This window comes from Pimephales promelas, chromosome 20 (assembly GCF_988280905.1).
Source record: "Pimephales promelas chromosome 20, fPimPro1.hap1.1, whole genome shotgun sequence".
Lineage (NCBI taxonomy): Eukaryota > Metazoa > Chordata > Actinopteri > Cypriniformes > Leuciscidae > Pimephales > Pimephales promelas.
In genome coordinates, this window is record NC_142788.1 from 8,618,543 (window position 1) to 8,642,742 (window position 24,200).

The 24,200-nt window shown below is 38.2% G+C and overlaps 1 protein-coding gene across 7 annotated transcripts in view; it reads right to left on the bottom strand.

Moving 5' to 3' along the window:
* The window catches only part of anks1aa (ankyrin repeat and sterile alpha motif domain containing 1Aa), a 203,890-nt gene that overhangs the window by 96,568 nt on the left and 83,122 nt on the right, over positions 1-24,200 (bottom strand). For 6 of the 7 annotated variants that reach the window (XM_089124473.1, XM_039664005.2, XM_089124472.1 and 3 more), the window contains exons 2-4: positions 13,003-13,083; positions 12,760-12,916; positions 8,539-8,601 (exon numbers count right to left, since the gene is read on the bottom strand). In XM_089124473.1, the coding sequence (XP_088980599.1) occupies positions 8,539-8,601; positions 12,760-12,916; positions 13,003-13,083 (301 nt within the window). The remainder of the gene's footprint in view (positions 1-8,538; positions 8,602-12,759; positions 12,917-13,002; positions 13,084-24,200) is intronic. The other variant, XM_039664008.2, reaches the window with a different exon arrangement.

Below are 24,200 nucleotides of genomic sequence, written 5' to 3' on the forward strand. Positions count from 1 at the left end.
CCACAGATCAGCAACAATCACCATGGGTTTACTTTTTACCAAGGGAATTTTGTGAACCGTTACACCGTTTTTAACATATTAATTTTCAACAGCTGTGTTCTGAAGATGAACGTGGTCTTGCGGGTAAACGCTGATGTTTATAAGTCTTTAACAGTCTGCGATGGCCTTTCCTGAGCTCTGGACTGAACATGATAAAACGAGCTTATCTTTCTGTTCACGCTCCCTCTCTCTCTCTCTCTCTCTCTCTCTGGGTTTATTAAGCCCGAAGACTTCTGTCATCCCTCATCTGATCACATGACTTCATATGTGAACGCATGTGCCCTTCCTGAGGGAGCGAGCCAAACGAGCACATTGACAGAAGTTTCACATGTGCGTGCCCTGACTGTGCGGAGTCCCGTGTTCGGATGCAAACGCAGGCTGACGTGTTCGGCCTATGCTGGGATTATTCCAGAAGGGTTATGATATGCATGTCAGGTCAGCGCACATGCGCGCATGGATGAGGATAATCAGAGCTGAAAGCTGACCGGTCACGTGATGTCATGCAGATTACATCATCAGCACATAACCTGTGAGGAGCGGGGAGTGGGTAGTGATTACATCATCAGTGTGTGCCCTGTGGGAACGGGAACAGATGCTGCCGCCACCAGAGCACTGACACACACTGGTTTGGCTCCACAGGAAAAAAAAAAACAATTATTACATTAATTTACATTAAATGTTAACTAATTTTATATTTTTTTCATATATATATATATATATATATATATATATATATATATATATACACACACACACACATACTTACATACACACATACATATACGCACATGCACACTGTAAGAAATGACAAAATATGCATTTTTGGGTGAACTATCCCTTTAAGATTAATATGTGCATTGTTCATTAGTTATTGCAAACAAATGTTAACAAAGTGCAAAATTTTTTATTTAAATAATTGTATGTTTTTACAAGCATTACATTTTTGTGCATTGTTACCTTATTTTAATGTAGTTAATTAGTTCAATAATTAATAATGGCAATTTAATGTACATTTAATTTAACGCAAATTAAATTGTTCAGTCATTTTTATATGTATATAAAAAAGTAAAAACACTGAAGTTTATCTAAATCATAATAAAGTCAGTAAAAAAATTTGCATAAATTAATTAGTTACAATAATATAGAATACATTTTTACATTACAGTACTAACATTAGTGATTTTTTTAGCTTATGCGATTACAACTAGTGTTGTTATTGTTCACTAAAATAATTTATTAAATTATTGTTAACTGAAATGAAAGAAAAATATAATTATAAACAATAATAATAAAATAAAATAAAAATATTTGATAAAAACAAACAAACCTTGGCAATTAACTGAAATAAAATAAGTTTTAGTTGAGATATTAAAATGAGTAAAAATAAAATAAATAACAAATATTTAAAATATAAAATAATAAACTTTACAGTTACATTACAAAATTGCTAAAAACAAATCTAATTTTCATTAATAGATACTACAACATTATATAAATAATACTAAAATAACACATTGCAATGCAAATAATATTGTAGGAAATTAAGCTCTTTTTTACCATTAAGAAAAATATCATCTCTTTCCTTCAGAGTGAAATATGATCTAGACGTGTTCTTGACAGGTTTCTTTACATTCAGGCACAGTTGACAAAATGAAACATAGACTGACAGAACTGAAGCTTTCTCTGTGTCTCCATCAAGCATCCCTTCTCTCTCTCACACACACACACACACACACACTTTCTAACAGATGTGCCATCTCTCTGGAGGACAAAGCAACCAGACAAGCAATGCAATGCTCTCCACATTACCATCTCACTGGGAAGAGAGCACAGCATTTCACATTTCTCAAAGAGTCCGAGGGACGTTTGGTGCCCACGCATAAAAGCTTTTAGACTAAGAGAGAGAGAGAGAGAGAGAAGTTCCCGCTACACAACTGATGTGATTTTAAACAATTAATGTCACGAAGAGATCACGGGTTGCAAGCGCCATGCTGGAATACACTGGGAATTTCAGCCAACATGAAGGAAGAGGAGATCTCCAGTCTCAGACAGGACTAGACTCCTAACAATGATTTAAAGACAAGAAACACAAAGGAGACCACATTCAAAACTAGAGAGCATTTTAAGCATTGACTGTAAAAAATATGGACAAAGCGTCTGTGACGTCACCCATAGACTCTCTGAAGAACAGTTTTGAGGCTGTTTATGGGGGGTATGGGCGGCGCCATACTGGAAAATCTTGGGAAATACAAAATACAAATGTTCAGAAAGGATACTGTTGTGATCAGATCATGGCCGAGACGTCAAAATCCACTCGACGCAGCCTGTTAACAGCTGTCAATCAAAGTTAACTGCCCTTATTTGTCATACATTTTATATCTAAATATCATCTAAACTAACGAGTTAAAAAAATATTAAAAGTCCATGGGACCAACCTGTAAAAGCATGAATTTATGCTGTGAAAACAGACATTTTAACATACCGTCTATGGATATTTTCTTCCTTTTGGGACCTCCCTCTATCGGATTTTAGATAAATTGCAGTTTTTCTCACTTCCGGGTAGGCTTATTGTTTCAGATTAGAATTTTAAGGCATCAAAAGCCTGTTTACAAAAGGTAGGCAGCAAAATCAAAATGGCTGAATTGTGCATTTATCGTTTGCTGCTGACTACATTTGTATTGCCGTTTACACAACACTGTTTTGGCCGTTCATTTATACAACAGGGTTTTGGCTGCTTGAACACGGGTTTCAAAGTGCAAGTTTTTGAAAACGACACCTTTATCGTCATCATGCACGCGTGTATTCTGTCTACAGGTCCAGTCGTTTCTCCGTACACAGTGACATCGTCATCTACTGGCCAGGCATTAATAATGCAGCCATTTTAGTGCTTTTCACGGATCCGTTTCGACAACATTGTCGTCTGCACAAGGCAAATGCGAAAGGATAAACTTTAGCTTTTCAGTACATCCGTCATTCAAACATTTTATGCTCATTAGCACACCATTTTTCACAGAAACATACTACAGTAACTCTACCTCCACTACCGCTGAAAAGAGTTAAGAAATTAATACTTGTTTTCAGCAAGGATGCATTATATTGACACATTTTTACAATGTTCCAAAATATTTCTTTTTCAAATAAATGCAGCTCTTTTAAAATTTATATTCATCAAGACTCCTAAAAAAACCGCAGCACAACTGTTTTCAACATTCGATAATAATCAGAAATGTTTCTTAATCATCAAATCCTCATATTAGAATGATTTCTGAAGGATCATGCGACACTGAAGACTGGAGTAATGCCGAAAATTCAGCTTTGACATAGAATAAAGTACATTTTAATATATATTCCAAATATAAAATAGCTATTTTACAATAATACTGTTTATTTTAATCAAATAAATGCAGCCTTGGTGAGTACAAGAGACTTCTTTCAAAAACTTCTCACTGATTCCATTATTGTAAATGCTAAGTAAGTCTAGTGTAAATGCACCAGTGCCATATTAAGACCAAAGACTGAGGCAACTCGCTAGGTTAAGAAACAAACCTATAATGTTCATTGGGAATTATGATGACAAGGCAATAACTTGAGTAGATTCTCACGCTAACTAGGTCATCTGAGAGCGAGTGGTTCCCCACAGACATGATCAAGGGAAGCGGGGATGAATGCACTCTCGAAACACGGCTCTCCTGAAATAAACTCACAGTAGGCAGGTGAACCGCGGCTGCGTGAATACATACAGTGTGTTCGATCTTCTGTCATTATTGTGAGTTCATTCAAAGGGGAAATACTATTTTTTTAGATGAACTGTTCAAACAGCGAGTCATGTGTGCTAGTCATGTATGCTAGCATGTCCACAGTGTTAGTAACTGGTGGTAAAAGTGGCAGAGCTTCACTCAGTTTTCCGAAACAGATGAATGTGAACACATCGACGTTTATAACGTGTCGTTTATTTTTGTTGTACGTTTCGCAGCAGTGCGAAGATGAAATCTCCAGTGAGTGACGCAAAAAAGTTTAATGCGCTAACATTTGAAAACGATGTTGCAGCTACACTAAACCGCTGCGGATAGAGTTAACAAAAGCAAACGTGAGATACAAACGCATTTTCTGAAGCAACCACGGTATTTTCTGAAGCAACGGGAGTTTCACGGTACTCGTAGCTGAGCGTTTTGCATCTCCAGTGTAACGCTGTACCAGAGGAGCTATCAGGCAAGTTTACCACGTCTGGAAACAGAAACACGTATGCAGCTGGTTATGCAACACAAACATCTAAACATATTAGTTTACAGATCATGCGCTGTGGTCAAAGTGTTTTTATAATACTAAAATAGTATTGTGGAAGGAGTTGATAATCTGCCACCGCAATCATAATTTTGGTGAAAATGAATACAAATTATTCTACTGCCGCTAATGTCCATTGGAAACATAGACAGTAAAAGAAATGGACACAGCGACCCCGTTGATTTCAACGGAGAGAGTTGAAGCTTAACATGGGCACTCACTTCCTGATAGCCAAGCATTCTGCGCAGGCTTAAACTGAGCTTGACGACGTAGATGTCACGTGAGCAAACTGACTGACAGTTGTAAATCTTTGAGTAGCTGTGCCAAGACAAATTTTAATCGTGCACAGAGATGGTGAAGCGCGACCTAGAGCAACTTTTGGTAAGTATTCTGATTAATTATTTTGTCATTTTGCTTCTTTCTATGCCATGGGCGGACTTTAGACAGTAAAAGATTGCCTGCGAGGCCGTGCGAGCTTCTCCTCCTGTCTATACGGTAACTTTTCTACTGTGCGACGGACAGTTGAGTGGTTATGACGCAATTTTTAGCCTATTTTTACAAGAATGGCTTCTGCATGGCCATAACGTAACATACAAAGTAATGGAGCCTGTTATACATTGTTGTGTTTCTTTAGAAATAAATAATGGATAAATGGAGTCTTTGGACACCTCAGATGTAAAGTTATTCGCTGTCAAAGTGACGCCAAAATGAATGGGAGTCAATGGGATGCTAACAGCAGGTGATAGCCCGCTACGATGGCGGCCCCCGGAGGCAGATTCAACTTCCGGTTGATAGATTACCCCCTTGATTGGAAACTGTAGTACATTGTATCAGAGACTATTTATATAGAGACATACCACTTCCTCAATCCTTAATACAAATGTATAGGGAAAACCTGTAACACCAATGATGGCGGTTGTATGCACATGCCCCTCCCCTCCAGTTGGAAAGCCAATCGTCTGCTTTTAACAGTCAAGCCTTGAAACATTTAAAGGGATACTCCACTTTTTTTTGGAAATAAGCTCATTTTATAACTCCCCCAGAGTTAAACTGTTGAGTTTTTCCGTTTTTGAATCCATTCAGCCGATTTTTTTGACATTTAGAAGAATATCAGTAACCAGACAGTTTCTGGTCTCATTGACTTCCATAGTAGGAAAAAAATATACTATGGAAGTCAATGAGACCAGAAACTGTCTGGTTACTGATATATTCTTCTAAATATCAGAAAATCAGCTGAATGGATTCAAAAACGGTAAAACTCAACTGTTTAACTCTGGGGGAGTTATAAAATGAGCCTATTTCAAAAAAAAAAGTGGAGTATCCCTTTAAGCCTATCGTCTGGTTCCACCGATGCATGCACGCAGTTGAGGTTTGCGACAGTGGAAAATGTTACTGTTACTGTAAATGTTACTGTTTGAAAAGGCGGCAGATTTTATATGCAGTGCATGTGTTAGTTGTGTAAATATCAGACATCCCAAGTCTCCCGGAAGTTCCAAGAGTCTCTCGCAGATTGATAGCGGCTCGCTGATGACCGCAAATTAGTTCAAATCTCCCGGAATCTAGAGCGAGCAAGAGCGCGCACATACTGTGCAGCGAGTGCGCGACAGAGCGAGATAGTAAAAGTATAACCTGTGGGAAAAACTGCGTTTTAAACCTTATTTTGGGGCAAACTCAAACTTTTTCAGCAATTTTTATCATATTTTACTGCTGTTTCTATACAAGATGGCGGCCGAGTGGCATGACTTGCCTAAAAGGACTTTGATTGTATTTAAAATGAAGGTTTTTGAAGTTTTGCCAAAACGAAGGTAGAGGCAACTATTTCCAGTGAGACTAGAGTGCTTAATCGTACATATTCGTTTTAGTATCCATACATTTGACGTTAATCGTACATTTGCAATGTTTTATTTTTATTCGTTTTAGTATCCATACATTCGATACGTTAAAGCCGATGAATAATGGATCACTTCCTTCAGCCGAGACGCTTCAGCTCTGACCATGATGGCTTTGAACTGCTTGAAACATGATTGAAATCACTTTGAAGAGGAAAATACAGTTCAGTGCAACAAGTCTGTCATAAGGGAGACAACATTATGATGATAACATTATAATTGTGTGTTTGGGACATGGCTTTTAAATGGAGAAATTTTTGCTTTTGTAGTAAGGTAACATTTTGGATTTAGATTTACCAGCCAATATATCGGTTATCGGCTTTTCAATATAAAGAATTATCAGCCAAAATCAAATCAATCAACGTCTGTCTAACTAAAGCTTTATTTAATTTCAGTTTTAGTCATTTTAGTTCAATTAAGGTTTATGTTTAAGGTTTTTCATCAGCTTTATTTCTATTAGACTGAAACAAAATGTTAGATTACCCATTAGTTTTTTTTAAATAGTTTTTCATGTTTTTTTTTTTCATGTTTTTTTTTCTTCTTCAGACTAAATTTTTAATGAATAAAAAACAGACCATAAAAAAAAATCAATTACTGCAGACCTTTTTTATTAGTATTATTACTATTATTATTATTATGCACCTGCAGAATATCAAAACCCGTTGAATGAATGGCTTTTCTTCCATTCATCATTCTGTCTTTTTTCTTCCTTTCATTTCTCTTCATCTCTCTCTTGATGCACTACAGGGTCGGCTCTCAGCTATCCAGCCATGACACCGTTTCCATGACTACACCCCACCTCTCTCTACCACACACACACACTTTCTGACACTGATTCAAGCCGAAGGCTACACAGAAAAGCTTCTCGACTCTGCATGTGTGTGTGTGGCACAGCAAGTATTCTAGAAATACCATTTAACAATCACAAAACACACACTCCCTGTCAGCTCATGAATTATTCATTACCGCTTCAGTCTGTTCAGTTGTAACCTGCCTGACACACACACACACGTCGGCTTGTACGAGGCTGATCTAAAGCTCGAGTGAAACCCCTCTGTGCTCTCGAACGCAAGTGAGCGAGATGAAGAGATCTCTGAGCTTTAGCAGAACATCAAACCACGGCTTTAAAAGACTCAACATCTCAAAGTTTGCATTACACACACTTATTCGGTTCTGGGACAAAAAAGGCTATGGAACAGGGAAAAAAAAAAATCGCTTGTGTATAAAGGAATTATAAAAAGGTTGATGACAAATAAGAGTGCAAGATAAATAAAACACAAATCAAAATTCTTCATTGAATCTTTCCATGTACGGTTCATGACAACTTGAATACATGCAAGAAAACACATATTAACCATTTAAAATAGAAATAGATCAATAAATAAACCTACATATCAAGGTAAAAAGTACAAGTATTTAATACAATTTTTTTGTGGTCTCGCATGATATGCCACTACCTGAACTAACTTTATCTTCTATTACAAAGTATCAAATTATCTGATATTTTGCGTGCACTCTCAATATTTGAATATCCAATATTCTAATATTTATCAGGAATTCATTAATATCTGTATTTATTAATCCAAATCCACATTAACATTTGTATAAACTAAATTATTTTAGTTGAACCAGAAGATATTTTACAACCTGAGCTTTTGTTGGCTTCTCTTAAAAAAAAAATAAATAATAATAATCATCTAATATTTTAAGACACTAATAGTCTTTGACACACAGTTATGAGGGTTCGGAGGGGTTCTCTCTATGATATCCTTTCCTGTTTTGCATTTCCCCCCTAGATATGTCTGCAAATTACCAAATAAAAAATATAAATTAAATACAGTTTAATATCTAATATATTTTTATGAATATAGTAATAATTTACTTAATTATTAAATGCAATTAGAGTATTTTTCTCACTCTAAAGTACATTTTCAAGGTATTAAGTAAACTAAAATATACTTCAATGCCATTTCTATTGAAAACTGTACGCTGTGTATTTAAATATGCATCTGTGAATTTTTTTCTAAATATATTTGGAACCTGAAATACTACTAATAATATTTTTAATAATAATATTTTTTTATTTTTCCCTTTTCTTGTCACACATTATTAGTCTAACGGTGTGGGAAACCTGTCTGGAATCTGGAATACGTCTTTATACATGTATACATATGTGGCTTCACACAAACACGGCATATGTGTGTTTATATAACCCACATGGTGACAAACATGAGAAAGAGTGAAGCGACACTGTCCCAACAGAAACCAGACCAACCCAGGCGTGGCGTTTTGAGGTGAAGCGTGCAGGTCAGAGGTCATGGGTACACACCTTGGCATTAATATAGGGGTCAAATGGGCCACAGCGTTTGAACTCTGTGTGGTCTAGAGAGCTCTGGGAGAGGGGAGAGAACAGGAAGGAGACGTGTTCACATACATACACACACACACACACTGAACACAAGTGTTAATCAAATGCATGAACACATGATGAAACAGGCAAAAGAAACTACAGGCTGGCTTAGAGTCCGTCGAATGATAAACGTTAAAGAAAAAAAAAACATTTTTTTTAAAACAAGGCATAAAATTTCAAATTTGTGAGGAAAACTAACTATAATTAGACAAATCAGAAACATTTGACAGTGAAATTCACAAGCATATGCCGAATTTGGCCAATCAAACAATGGAGAATAAACCAGCCTTATAAAATGGCAAAAAAATGAAATGAGACAGTTTTTTTTTTTTAAATCATTTTTTGTTAGTCCAAACTATATTTAATTCCTGATGAATCAACAATAATAAATTATTATTTTTGGCTGGCCTGTTTCATTTCATTTTGAGGCATGTCATGCTATAACAAATCAATGAGAAAACAGCACAATAACAGAGTTGTTAAATGAAAACTGTGATTATTATGTTACTGAAAAAACATGGAGTGCATCACTGCGGAATAATAAATGCATGAAAAGTCTCTCCAAATTATGCAAAATGAGAGGATTTGAAGACAGGCCGTTTCTGCTTTCCTCTGGGGACATTTCATTCAAACAATAAAAAACCAACCCCGAGTACAGGTGCACATGAATATTCAGGTTCATTTGTTAAAAGGTTTTCACAGTGTTGGAAATGAATGGGCAACAGCTGTAGATATATTATATAAAGCAAGCGAGAGCAGAGAAACCTTATAATGTCATTGCTGGGTCAACAAACGTCAAACAATTTGAGCGATTCAGCTCCAAAACAGCATTAATATGTGATTTTATATGTTTTGACATACATTGTTGTCACATGACCTGTACGTTTAATTCAGCATGAGAAAAAAAAGCATTTCATCCCAAATTTGTGGTAAAAATCATCACACTGGAAATGTCAGTGTTTATATTCCGATGGGCCTGGATTTGGTTAATCTGCAATTTAAGTGTCCTAAACTTAACAGGGACTCGATTGATTCAAACAGACATACAGTGTACAGTCATACCGCCTGTCATGTTCTACTTAAAAAAAAAAAAAAAAACATTTGAAATTCACCCAAGTGTTACGACTAAAAATAGCAGTTGTGAAAACAGCGTGTATTAAGGGTGAGAAGCCACTGAACTCATGTTTAGCTTTATCTTTAAACACACACGCACACACACATACTCACTCAAAGTGTAAATGAGAGCAGTGTGAAGCTCTAAGAGGAAGCAAAAGTATTCCTGATAAGCTGCAGCTTTTCCTGAGACAAAGAAACCGAACCTCGAATCAAACCTCAAAAATACTAATTTACACACCCTCCCTCACAAGTCAACAACCTCCCAATACACAACTACTGATCTCAGACAGTAGCCATGTTTCCATCGACACGTTTTTATCCGAATTAAGTGATATCGAATGAAAAAAGCCTTATGGAAACGGTAAAATTCGATGAAATTTCATGAAAATCGACTCAAATGAAATACGTTCGGTCTCATCGGATTTTATCTTGATCGATATACGGCTAATGCGATAAAAGCTGATGGAAACGATATTTGTATAGCGAGGCGGTTTTTATAGCGAATACAACCCCTTCAACAACCGCCTCGCATACATTATCCAGTCATATGTCGCTATAAGCTGGCATATAAGCATTATTAGGCTTCAACTTGTGAAATATTGATCATTTGTTGGTAGATGGCGCGATCCGTTTTGTCTAACAAAACTTTGTTCGCAAAAGTTTGCTTGAATGTTGTTCGATTCAGTGCGAAAATAAATGGAAACACCTTTAAAATGTCTCAAATCAATTCGATATACCGATTTGATCGCAAAACAGCATGTGACGTCATTACGTACAGGTTTTTATTCGCTTTAAAGCCGTTGGATGGAAACACACTTTCACCAGCTTTATCCGCATGAGTTTTTTAACCGAACTTCAGATAATTCGATTGACAAGTGGATTGAAACATGGCTAGTGTGTCATTAGACAGGGCAATATTTACAGAGCAACTTAAAGACTACGGGCAGGATTTATTCTGACTCGTCTCTCGGTTTGGAAACCTGCCGTGGCAGAGAGGAAGCATTGCAGATTAAACATTTAAAATATGCAATATGACAATTTTGAAGTACAACCATAACCCACTGGTATCTCCAACTGGTATTAACATGCATTACTTCCGGTCAGTGCTAGATATGGGTGGAAGCAGGGTCTAAAATAGGGTTTTGTGATTCGTCAACCTTAGTTGCAAAAATGACTATTTTTAACTACTGTGATCGGACACATTCTGATATCACAAACTGTTAAGGATGGATAGTATGATTGGGATGCAGGGACTGTTTATATGGAGCAAGTTCCACATTATAATGCATAAGTAGGCGTTATTTAACCTAAAAAGCAACCCAACTTAATAAAGACATTTTAAATAACTTTCCAGCTCTTTCCAGTTCTTAGCAAATGTACAATCTTCACATTTCTGTTTTTAAAGTGCCCCTATTATGCTTTCAAATATTACCTTTCATGCAGTGTGTAATGTAGCTGTTCGTGAATGTAAAAAGTAATGTGTGCGACAAATAATGTTATTGAAAAAAAAAAAAAAAAAAAAAACGATTCTGAACTGCCAAAACGAGTCGACAATAATTGCAATTACAAATTTGCATAATGGCAGTCTATGGTCTCCATTGTCTTTGATGTGTATGTGCGTGCGATCACATGTGATGACATTACCCAGCAACTCTTCATCGCTATACACATTAACATAATATTCAGTCACTGCATGGAGTGCATGTGGATAAAAGATCATCCATAATATCGTGTCAGAAAAGAAGAGGAGTAACACACGCAAACATCTTATTACTGAGATGAATCGAATGATCCGGTTCAGTTCCCTAAAAAAAGCTGGAACTCCCGTCATGAGGAAACAGCCTATCTATCAGTAACGTGGGTTTAATGTGCGCTACATAAAAATTTATGTGGCATTAAGCGTTTCCATCTCCCGTTATTCACATTAACTCTTTTTTGCACATGTCAAAAACCACCTCAAGTGAGAATCATTTTTTTTTTTTTTTTTGTGAATAAAGAGATTTTTTGCACATAAAAACAGGGTGATGGAAACACAGCTATTGTGTATCAAGTGCTGAGGGAGATCTGGCACTGAAATTTGGATATGGTAGTGATTCCCAACATATGCCGTAAGTGGTAGACCAATCACAACAGACTGGGTCATCTGACCAATCAGAGCAGAGTAGACCAATCAAAATAGACTGGAGCATCTGACAAATCAGAGCACAGTAGACCAATCACAACAGACTGGGTCATCTGACCAATCAGAGAAGAGTAGACCAATTACAACAGACTGGGTCATCTGACCAATTAGAGCAGAGTAGACCAATCACAACAGACTGGAGCATCTGACCAATTAGAGAAGAGTAGACCAATTACAACAGACTGGGTCATCTGACCAATCAGGGCAGAGTAGACCAATTATAACAGACTGGGTCATCTGACCAATTAGAGCAGAGTAGACTAATCAAAATAGACTTGGTCATCTGACCAACTAGAGCAGAGTAGACCAATCACAACAGACTGGAGCATCTGACCAATTACAGCAGAGCAGACCAATCACAACAGACTGGAGCATCTGACCAATCAGAACAGAGTAGACCGATCACAACAGACTGGGTCATCTGACCAATTAGAGTCAGCTCTTGGAAAGTAGGGGTTTAGAGAGATTGTTTAGAGACATTTAGTGACACTGTGAGGAAAGAGGCGATGCTGAAAAGTATATTATGAGAAAGGTAAAGTGTTTTTGGACCTTGGCTGCATGTAAACCTATTGTAGGAGACTGCAAAACTAAATTAGTAACCTTTAAAATAGCATAATAGAGGCACTTTAAACTCTCCAGAAGGCCTGGCCCAATAGATCCAGTTTACCTGTAAACATTAAAAGTATTTTATACAAGCTTTCCATTCTGTTTTTACTGAGAGACGAGTCAAAACTGCTTCCTGTGGTAATCAATAGCAAGACACTGCCCTGCTCATAGACTTCATGTCGTAAATAACCCAGAACATGTCTTTGAATGTGCCGATCGGTGTCGTGTGGTCAGACCTGTTCATTGAGTTTGGGGTGAGACGGACCCTGATGGACGAGGAGCTTGACGATCCGCTGGTCCCCCTTCCAGGCCGCCAGGTGCAGAGGGTAACAGCCCTTATTGTCAGCGATGTTCGTCAGAGCCTCGTTGCGCAGAAGTGCTTCAACCACCTCACTGACAGAGACAGACATGCACAATTATGTGATAAATAGAACTAAAATAACCTTTGGGGTCAAAGGTCATCAGGTCCCAGGACTCACCTGTGTCCATTTAAAGCAGCGTGGTGTAGAGGTGTGTATCCAGTGCTGTCCACACAGTTCACATTCGGCCCCCTCCAGATACTGTAAGGCAAAGAGTGGACAGACAGTGAGTATTATAATGATGATAATAATATAAAGGGTAATATTATACTGCCTATACATACAACTAAGCAAATCATATGATTTCTGAAAGGTCATGTGACACTGAAGACCAGGGTGATGATGCTGAAAATTCACCACAGGAATACAATTTAAAGTGTACTTAAATGAAAAACAGCATTATTACTGTTATAACGTATGCTTGGTTAAAAACAAAATGCAGCCCAGGTGAGCACATTACACAAATATGTGAATTATTTCTAAATGTTGAACTGTAGTGCAAGTTCTGGGTGACCATGGGGTTCATGAAATAATGCTAAAATGACCCGTCAACACCAAGGTCCCCAGTTTTTCTGATTTATACATCTCCATGGATTTCCCATGATTAGTTTCCAATAATTTGTGAATACAGAATGCAATAGAGACATTCACAAATACTCCAGTCCTGGAAATCACAATGTTAAATCCCATTATTGAAGGCAATCTTGTTGGTCTTTTTGAACCAGAAAGGCCGTCAGTCTTGGACTTTGAGTGTGCTTGTCTAATGTATGATTCATCAGGCTAATGCCATGGGAATGAACATCATAGAACATCTCTGCGTCATCCTTCCTGCAATTCCTCAAGCTAGCCGCTCTACAATCTGCTGGTCAACACATTAGAAAATTCCCTTTGGTTTTTTTACGCCTCTTGAATCAAACCGTGAGTCACACCTGAATCTAGTGCGATGACATCAGCGGGTGTGTGAGGTCACTGACAGAGAGCAGGCAAACAGGTTCTGCTGATAGTGGAGACTGGGACAACGTGCACGAGTTGAGAAAACACAGGAGACATGTTGGATGTGGTTGTGGGGTACAGATTGCATTCGGGTCCGTTTTGACCCGGAAGAGATATAAAAATATTGGTAACACTTTTGTGAAAAAAATATTTGTTAACTACGTTAGTTGTTCATGTTGTTTAATCTGTAGTTGTTTAATCTTCCTTAAGCGCAACGGAGCAACTGCGTCTAAAGTGCTGGAAAAGGGAGAGTTAAAAGTTTCTGTCATGATATCGAGTTCTTCTAAGGTAGCCAGGATGCTGATAAAGCAATCTTTAGTGGCAGAAGTTATAGGTTTAACATAACAAACTTCACTTAGCCAAAGCAGCTAAGCTGACTCCATGTTATAAATATTATTGAAGTGAAGTTTATATTATTATTAATATTAATTAAGTGAAGTTTACATGAGACTAGATGGTGATCTGAAATGTCATCGCTCTGCCGCAGAATTTCAACGGCATCAACATTTATTCCATGTGATAATATTAGATCTAGAGTACGATTACGGCAATGAGTGGGTCCTAACACGTGTTGTCTAACTCCAATTGAGTTTATAATGTCTTTAAATGCCAATCCCAATGCATCTTTTTCATTTTCTACATATATTATATACATATATATATATGTATATAAAGTCACCACTATTAGTACTTTATCTGCAGCCAGGACTAATTCTGATAGAAAGAAATTCTTTGATAAAATCTTTATGGTATTGTTGACTGATTCTTACTCTCCACGATTGTTGACTGGTATTACTCGCCGGGCTTTTTCTGAACTCAAAGCCATGGGCGCGCGAAAGAAAATGAATAAATAAATGAGCACACGGATGGCGCGTTAACAGGCTAGCGAGTTACCAGTGTGTTGTACAAACAATAACGAAAGCTGTGTAAGGTTAATCTGAAATGTTGGGTAAGATGCATTTAGTAAAAACAACTAAAAAATAAATGATGGTTAAAAACAGAAAGAAATATGAAACTAATTCGAGGTTTAGACAGAGCGTACAGCCTTGGAGCAAACAAACACACAGCACAGCAGGCAGCAAGGCTGAGACCAATCAGAGCAGAGTAGACCAATCACAACAGACTGGAGCATCTGACCAATCAGAGCAGAGTAAACCAATTACAACAGACTGGGCCATATGACCAATCAGAGCAGAGTAGACTGATCACAACAGACTGGGCCATCTGACAAATCAGAGCAGAGTAGACTGATCACAACAGACTGGGCCATCTGACCAATCAGAGCAGAGTAGACCAATCACAACAGACTGGGTCATCTGACCAATCAGAGCAGAGTAGACCAATCACAACAGACTGGGTCATCTGACCAATAAGAGCAGAGTAGAACAATCACAACAGACTGGGTCATCTGACCAATCAGAGCAGAGTAGAACAATCACAACAGACTGGGTCATCTGACCAATCAGAGCAGAGTAGACCAATCACAACAGACTGGGTCATCTGACCAATCAGAGCAGAGTAGACCAATTACAACAGACTGGGTCATCTGACCAATCAGAGCAGAGTAGGCCAATCACAACAGACTGGGTCATCTGACCAATCAGAGCAGAGTAGAACAATCACAACAGACTGGAGCATCTGACCAATCAGAGCAGAGTAGACCAATCACAACAGACTGTGTCATCTGACCAATCAGAGCAGACCAGACCAATAACAACAGACTGGGTCATCTGACCAATCAGAGGAGAGTAGACCAATCACAACAGACTGGGTCATCTGACCAATCAGAGCAGAGTAGACCAATCACACAACACCAAAATATTTAATAATAAAATCAATCTTAGGATATCCAGTTACTAATTGTAATTCTGAGATTATATGTTCTTATAAAGTTCATATAATGATATATCAAATAAAACATCTCATAAATATATGTACATCACAGCGTTTTTGTTGTTTAGTTAAAGGCACTCTATGCAAGATCTGTACCTTAATACAACAGCTTCAAAGTCGTTTTGTTGGTTAACAAAGTCATAGTAAGGCGAATCATCCTGGTAGGAAAGCTTGGGGGGGACGCCGCCGGAAAAACCAGCCATGCAAGTTTGAGAGTGGCGCCCCTGACACAGCGCGTGAGAATCACGAAATGGTTTACGGCAACGACGTCACACGCATCAACAACATCATACTGTATGAAGCTACTTTCGAAACAGGGAAAGAGAATCGGACCGTGCTAGAAACCGGACAAGAGTCCACTCGGTCGGGCTTTCACTCGTTGGCGCGAGCTTAAAAGCTGCACTGGATTGTAACTGCGATGCTGACCTGGCGATCTTGTTGATGGACTTGTAAGTAAATCTCTTATTTATAAACTTGTTTGTATTTGTATACTAGTTGTTTCTATATTGTATGTTGCTGCACTGGCTTGTGGTATGTAATTTTTTACGGTGCTGTTCATTCATCCGTTGTTGATAATAAGACCAGTTCAATAATTCTCACATGTCTATAGCTTTCGATTACCAGAGCTTTAAGCAGACTTCCTAAAAACAGTCGTTTCTCTTAGTCTTGTTGTTTTTTCCGTTATGTTTTATTGCCAGCTGAACTCAGGTGTTGTGATGTGTATTTATCACGTATCTTTAGTCCTGTGTCTGGTTCGGATTTCTTATGACGTGTGTAAGTTACTGTTATATCAAGTTTATCTGACTAACAGTACACTTCCCGACTGTAACTTCAAATTGTGTTGATTATGAATCAATCAAATCTTGACGCTGTTGATGTTGATTCTTGCGATTACCATGAGGACATAGTCAATATCTCACATAATTATTAGGACATATATAAGCCTAGAGGTTGTAAATAATTGAACACAATTTGCTATTATGATAAATTGTAATCATGTCTAAATCATAACGTCCAATGTTATGAAATAATGCGGCGTACATTTAACTTGATTGATGTCATCTGACATTTTGTAATTTTAACATTACAATCAAAAAACATGAATGAAATTATACAGTAGCCTATACACTATAGGCTATTTACTTCTGATTTTGCAGAAATCATGTAAAAACGCTATAAGCCAGCAAACACGATAGGCAACTTTATTATTAAAAAGCAGTCTAGCACTTGACAGTAGTTCAGTAGATATGCAGTAACAGGGGAATAACGGTTATTTACGACAGTGCAAGTACACCACAGCGGCTCTAGAGGTCACTGTTTTACAAAAAAACCAGAGAGTGCATATGTTGCCTTTAACTAGTGCAAAGTGCCCGTGCAAAATCAGTTAGATTTTTTTCTGATTGGTCCCGTGCAAAATCATTTTTTCTGTTTTTTTTTTTAGTAATTGTTGGTTTGGTGTGTTTGAGTGCTCATTGTTAGAATTACACAACAAAAGTTCAGTGACATTTGTATTTGTGTGTAGCTAATCCAAACAACGTCAAACTCGGCACTGTACCCGTAGCAAGACACCCGTCAAGTCTGAAATCCACACAGACGTTCCTGTAATTTATAGATAGATTCCTGCAATTTATAGACAGATAGTGCAAAATGCCCGTGCAATATAATGCCCGTTTGTTTTTAGTAATTGTTGGTTTGGTGTGTTTGAGTGCTTAAATAAATAAGCGCGACGATTCAGGGAGGAAATCTGCTTTCTTCATCCCTCGGTCTCTGGTCCTGCGCTGTGCTCACTCAGTTTGCAGCGTGAGACAGGGAGTGGCCAGCGGCTAGTGACAAAAGCCAATGTGTGCTTCTTTTAGCGATATCTTTTGCATTTCTAATCCAAAGAACTTCAAACCCGGCACTGCACTTACTCGTGCCCGTAGCAAGACACTTGTGAAGTTTGAGATCCATCGGACTAACAGTTCGAGAGATATGCGATTAACAGACAGACACGCACACAGACAGACAGACGTTCCTGTAATTTATAGATAGATATTTTGTCAATAAAAAACTGTTAAATGTAGTAATAACATAACAACAACATGGTGACAATTAAAACAGTAATAGTATTATTACTTATATAACAATACACTGTCAGTGAACACTCAGGACAGATTGTAAGATTTTGGGACACCGTTCCAGCTCTTGAATCAGTGGTTCCTCACTACCAGAAATGGTTAAGATAACCTGAAAAGGCTGGACACTTGGAAAAGACCATTAAACTGCCTCAGATTGCTATTTTTATATAAATTAATTGGCCTCAATCACAACCACACAAATTTAATTTTGGCATAAACTCTCCCAGTGTGCTTGTAAATTGACTAAACTACAAAACACACAACTCTTTGTCTGTTCTTCTGCACACTGGACCTCACTGAAAACACCCTTAGGCTGTGTACTCGGCATATAAAGACATACTTGACTGAAGAGAACAGTTCTCTTGCTGTAGTTGTAAACATATTGTGTACTTGCAGCATGTGTAGATAAAGGAGGTGTGACAAGAAACAGATTCAGAGAGGAGAGTGTGCATCACGTGTTGTACAGCATGCACTCGCTCGCTCGCCGTCAAGACAAAGAAGCACAAATGAAGACACAAAGCCCACAGACAAAAGAGGAAGAGGAAAGGAGAAGCCGGTGGCAGAAGGGCTCTCAAACTGTGCTGCTCTTTTCTCTCACTCTAACCTGACGTTCTCATCACTCCATTCTGGCAGCCAGGAAACGTCATACAGAGGGAAAACTGAAGCAGCGGAGAGAAAAGGTGTTACTGCTTCGCAGAATATACAATGAACCAACATTATTTGACCTCAATACAGTGATATCTCTTTAGTGAAATTACTCATTTAGATTGATAAATATACATTTAATCATTTATAAATTATTAAAAATTTGGTAACGCTTTGACCTATTTTCATTACTTTGCAGCGGTTTGTAAATGTAAAAGGTCTCCAAAGTTATAAAGATTGAAGTGATTTTTTTTTTACTTTTAAAAATAGTGTTACAATATTGTGATACTCCCTAAAAAATAACTAATTGCATTACTTAGTTACTTTTTATGGAAATGAATAAGTCACAATACTTTTGCGTTTCTTTATCTCACCAGGCCTGGGCTTGCTTGTTTTTGATTACGGTAACAAAACAAAAAATGTCAAATGTAAAGGCCATTTCACACAAAAAGAGAAATAATAAGCCTCAAACTGATGCAAATGACAATTCACACCTGTACAGTAGAGGGTGCAGATCAATTAAACCTTTCAAACAAATGAAGGAAAAGAAAATCACTCAAAAACTTTGAGTTTCAGCATTAAAACATTTTTTTAAACAAATGTAATGTTTAAATAGTCATTTTGCTCAGTGTGGTAGAACTGGGTCAAAGGTCAGCAGCAAAGACATTGCTTAATAAAGTGAGGTTAAATGCATTAAGTATATTTGTATGTTTTGTATCAAGTGCTGCAGAATAGCTGAAATTTAAATATTTTGAAATTTCGTTTCCAACACGCGCTGTGCACGGTAGACCAATCACAACAGACTGAGTCATCTGACCAATCAGAGCAGAGTAGACCAATCACAACAGACTGGGTCATCTTACCAATCAGAGCAGAGTATACCAATAACAACAGACTGGGTCATCTGACCAATCAAAGCAAAGTAGGGCAATCACAACAGACTGGGTCATCTTACCAATCAGAACCGAGTATACCAATAACAACAGACTGGGTCATCTGATCAATCAGAGCAGAGTAGACCAATCAACAGACTGGGTCATCTGGCCAATCAGAGCAGAGTAGGCCAATCGCAACAGACTGGGTCATCTGACCAATCAGAGCAGAGTAGACCAATCAACAGACTGGGTCATCTGGCCAATCAGAGCAGAGTAGGCCAATCGCAACAGACTGGAGCATCTGACCAATCAGAGCAGAGTAGACCAATCACAACAGACTGGGTCATCTGACCAATCAGAGCAGAGTAGACCAATCACAACAGACTCGGTCATCTGACCAATCAGAGGTGAGTAGACCAATCACAACAGACTCGGTCATCTGACCAATCAGAGCAGAGTAGACCAATCACAACAGACTCGGTCATCTGACCAATCAGAGGTGAGTAGACCAATCACAACAGACTCGGTCATCAGACCAATCAGAGCAGAGTAGACCAATCAGGACAGACTGGGTCATCTGACCAATCAGAGCAGAGTAGGCCAATCACAACAGACTCGGTCATCTGACCAATCAGAGCGGAGTAGACCAATCACAACAGACTCGGTCATCTGACCAATCAGAGGTGAGTAGACCAATCACAACAGACTCGGTCATCAGACCAATCAGAGCAGAGTAGACCAATCACAACAGACTGGGTCATCTGACCAATCAGAGCAGATTCAACTCTTGGAAAGGAGGCTTTTAGAGAAACTGGATAATTTATTGAACCGTTTCCGACACTGTAAGAAAGGAGGTGATGCTGCAACATACATTATGAGAAAATTAAAGTGATTTGGACCGTGGATGCATGTAAACCTACAATTGGAGACTGCAAAACAAAATGATGAAACTTAATTATAATAATATAATTGGGGCACTTTAAAAATAACCTACAACTAAATACCCCTCCCTTCTTTTGACAGTTTTATGGGAGCGTCATTGAGATAGGAAGTAACAGAGCAGTGTGGTTAACAAAGATCCACACAAAGAGCTGGATTCTCATGACAAAGAGAATTCATAATGCGGTAGAGTCATAAACATCCAATTGTAAAACTGCAAAACATAACAGTTATGTAACAGCATGACTGACGCATGTTTGGGTAATGTTAATGGAAGTTATTGCATTACCACCGCAAAAAATGGGTAAACCCCCGAGACAAACTGCCAACTTGCGAGGCTTTGTTTTCTCCCAGCTGCATGACCATATATTGCCAAAACTGATAGCAAGGGTACTTAAAAAAATAAATAATGTAGTTGAAATTTAATTACAATGGTATTCAATCAATGATCAAAAACCGAATGAAATCAAGTGTGTTTCTGGTCTGTTTTCTCTCAGCTGCATAACCATATCAATTTACTTTCTTATGTCACTGGCTTTAAATATGCAACTTCGCTAACAATAACAAATGCATAAAAGTGGCCAGCTGGATATAAATGAATGCAAATAGATTGTAACAATCATGAAATTAAACATTTGGATCGTTTTAAACACTTGAGGTACTAGTAATGATAGCCCTTTGACGTCAAACATGCTGCTCTCCACTAATGCAGCATCTAATCAACAAATGATTTACTTCAATTTTAAGATTTTTTTTAATTCATTACTTTAATTAATAATATTAAACATGTACGGTAGTGTACTGTATACATGCCTCTTCATTGTCTGTTTTAAACCCGTATCTGAAGTGTCCCGCTCTATGCAGCACGTGTCAAAACAAAGACCTCAAGGCATCAGCGATAGTTTATTTCGCCTCTAGAGGCCGCTCTCGTGCAGTATCATATCAAAAACACAGATGGAGTAGATCGAGTGCTTCACAGTCCAGTAACTCATCCTGGATTGACATTTCTTTCAGTAACATTAGGCAGTTTACATGATTATATATGATATCGCCTGTTTCTGCTTCTCCTTCACATGTGTTTTGATCAGGAGATTCTGAACTCTTCCAGAGGATGTGTGATAGCGCCCCCTACCGTATAACAGGGAAAACATGGAACCAGAAAATTTGTGTCAGAAAACATTGTTTGGCGGGGAAAGAGTTGGCACAATAACGACTTTAAAGTCCCTATGAAGTCAAAATTGACCATACTTACTTTGTTTGCCTAAATTGATCGTTTTGTGGTGAACAATTCATACATGCAAGTCAATCCACACAAAAACTTTTTTTGGCTTCGTAATCTTTAATCAAATTTTGAAAATGCCCCTCCCCTCTGCATTGGAGGACCTTGCCCAATGACGTAGGCTTTACGGTTTGGGTGTCTCCTTAACATCCATAACCACGCGCCTCCAACTGACAGCTGCTGTGTGTTTGCGAGCGCCGAGCGAGCATTGATTGACAGCGTGTGTAAACTTGCGTCATCCTCCATTTCAGAATGAAACACCCATTTTTTCTAGATCCAATCAGGTGCTAGTTAGAAAAAAAAGCCACGCCCACTATTTTGCCTCATTTAGTATTCCGTTTCTCCCCGAAATACGTCACAACACTGGAGAAAAGTCGTTTGCAACTTCCGGTTCACAGGGACTTCAAGCGATCTTTTGCGAATTAAATTAACTAATCGGCCCTCATGTAATTAATTAGCTTAAAAATGTAAAATCAATTGATAGACCATACTATTGAATAATATACATTATGTTTAACTATAGTAAAACATAGCATATATTATATTAAACCAATGTTTTAGCAATGAGTAAACCTTGTCCTATTGTGTAACACTTCCTCAAGATGTTTTGGTTTTAGTTTGATTATGAAAAAAAAAATAATTTGGTTTTCATTTGATTATGCAACATTTGCCCCCTCAATACAACACATCATAATACAGGAAGATTAAGAAATATCCTTCAACTAAATCTGACATCATGCTCCACCCAAATGGGCATCTCCGGCCCACTGTGCTCTATTGTGAAAGCGCCATGGCAACTGAAGTGCGGAAAAGGGTCTGGCTGGCGAATGGTTCGACCCCATGAAGCCTCCACCATGACACTGCTGTTCTACACAAAGACTATTTTCTACTCCACAGAAACTACAAACCTTATAATCGTTTCCAAACCACAAAATGGCAAGTAAAAAATAAGCAGCTCTGATGCTATGCTTTCACAACAATGCCTCAACAACCCCTAGAATGAGGAGGGGAAAAAAGACAAATGTCTACCCAGCATGCTGTGCAGCAAAATTGAATTCTTTGAGTAGTTCTAGTACACTCTGGAAACGGTGGGAAATGTTGAAGGACAGATTCCATCAAGAAAAACGTGGAAAATTCTTAGCATAAAGCCACCAAATGAAAAGAAATTAACAATCATAATGTGGATCATCTACTTTTACACTAAAATACCATTGTAGATGTTCAAATTCAAAATTTCACATTTAGTCACTTTTTTTACATTTGCTGTCAAATTATGAGTGAAAATTCTTTCTACACCTATTATTCTTTCAGTGCATTTTAATAGACAAATAATGCAAAATTTAGATAGTTGGCACTATTTATGGCCAATGTTTTCACCACCATTGGGTCACACACTTTCGTTCAACAACACGGACATCTGTGGCCTTCTGTCCTTGTGGCATATTTCCTATGCGAAAAGATCAGGCCATCCGAATATATTAAGAGGCCGGGCGACTGAAGGAAATAAGGAATGAGTTGGCATCAAGGCCCTGAGGCCTGCCCGTAGCCACAGCTTCAGCCCCACTGAGCACATCTCTGACTGGAAGCTGGCATGGAGGCACATCCATTCACGACTCGGATTAAAATAATGAACAAACAGAGAGAGGCACCTTACATAACAGCTTTCATAATGTCAACATTTGAGCCATTACAGCAAAAAGCTCTGCATGTGGTAAAACCCGCATATGGTGGTTTCAGTGTTGGGAAAGAATTTAAAACCACAGTTTGTCAATCTGCAGTTACTCATACAGTAAGTTAAAGTAGCCAAGTTCAGCTGAGGCTGAGATACTGTTAGGAACTACAATCTATTTATTTTTAGGAGGTCCTGGTATCTTTTTAAATTAGGCAATATCATACAAGCGATATTGTTGCTTGTTTGTGTGTAAAATTGTTTTTATACAATAAAACAAGATATTGAGTAGCTTTAGCCTGACTATTTCAGTTCGCTTCTGTACTCAGTCTGAGACATCGACATGTCTCTCAGCCTGAAAACAGCCGGCCAATCAACGGACAGAGGATGGGCTGAGAGCCGTGACGTAGACGCTGAAGTCTAGTTCACACTACAGGATTTTAAGCCCGATTCAAGCCTGATTTGCAAATCGTTGAGCTCGCCGACAGGTCAGGGTGTTATCACGTGCAAATTGCAGGGGATTAGCGGACGATGAACGCTCGCCAATCTGTTAGTATGAAAGAGCCAACAACGCATCAAAGATGCTCGCAGACGCCTCACAGACGCCTTGCAGACGCGTCGCCAAGCCCAGAAAATATCTAGCATGCTTGATATCCAGAGCTGTCGCACGACTCAACCTCACGACTCAACCTCATGTCATGAGCTACAGCCAATCAGAGCAAGGCATGGGTTGAGGTCACCGGGTAAATCTTTTTTTTTTTTTTGCATTTTTTCTCAGAGCAAATCATTGCGCAAACAGTGTGCAGCACTACTTTCTGTCTGACGTCCATATTCGCGTGTTGTGTTCTCTTCTTCACTGGAAACTGGCATGCGTGCTGTTTCACGTCATTTCCGGTTCATTTTATTGC